General features: G+C 50.8%; 1 protein-coding gene across 1 annotated transcript in view; it reads left to right on the forward strand.

Annotated features, from left to right (window-relative positions):
* Positions 1-598, forward strand: part of ABCA4 (ATP-binding cassette, sub-family A (ABC1), member 4) — a 129,074-nt gene that overhangs the window by 104,055 nt on the left and 24,421 nt on the right. The window contains 1 exon segment of the mRNA XM_012730028.1: positions 104-178. Within this exon segment, the coding sequence (XP_012585482.1) occupies positions 104-178 (75 nt within the window).

The following is a 598-nucleotide window of genomic DNA, read 5'->3' on the forward strand; positions in this document are numbered from 1 at the left end:
GGCGATCTGAGTAGGCCTTCCAGCTTGCCAGATACCAAGAAACAGAAATTAGCAGGAGTGCTGAAGAAAAAAACCCTCTTTCTTGTTTATGTTGATTGTCTAGGGCCCCATGACCAGAGAGGCGGCCAGAGAAATGTCTACTTTCCTTAAGCACCTAGAAACTGAAGACAACATTAAGGTATTGGCCCGGCCTCCTCTGCGCTAGAGTTAAAAATCCATACAAACTGGAGATTTAATTTTTACGGCCCCAGCTTAATTGAAAATGCCACCCCTCCTATTGAGATCTCATGTGGAATGTCTTGCAGCTGCCAAGCCCTCCTCCTCACACTCCTTTTCCTACAGCTCTTTTTTTTTTTTTAGTTAGCTGTTAGTGCAGTAACTCCGGGCAGGCGGGCAGGCGTTACCTCTCCTCACCTGTAGCACAGCTTGACGCCTCACCATTCCCCAGGTGTGGTTTAACAACAAAGGCTGGCATGCCCTGGTCAGCTTTCTCAACGTAGCCCACAACGCCATCTTGCGGGCCAGCCTGCGTCAGGACAGGAGCCCCGAGGAGTTCGGCATCACCGCCATCAGCCAGCCCCTGAACCTGACCAAGGAG

Source organism: Condylura cristata, unplaced genomic scaffold, assembly GCF_000260355.1.
Source record: "Condylura cristata isolate star-nosed mole 26May11 unplaced genomic scaffold, ConCri1.0 scaffold00026, whole genome shotgun sequence".
Lineage (NCBI taxonomy): Eukaryota > Metazoa > Chordata > Mammalia > Eulipotyphla > Talpidae > Condylura > Condylura cristata.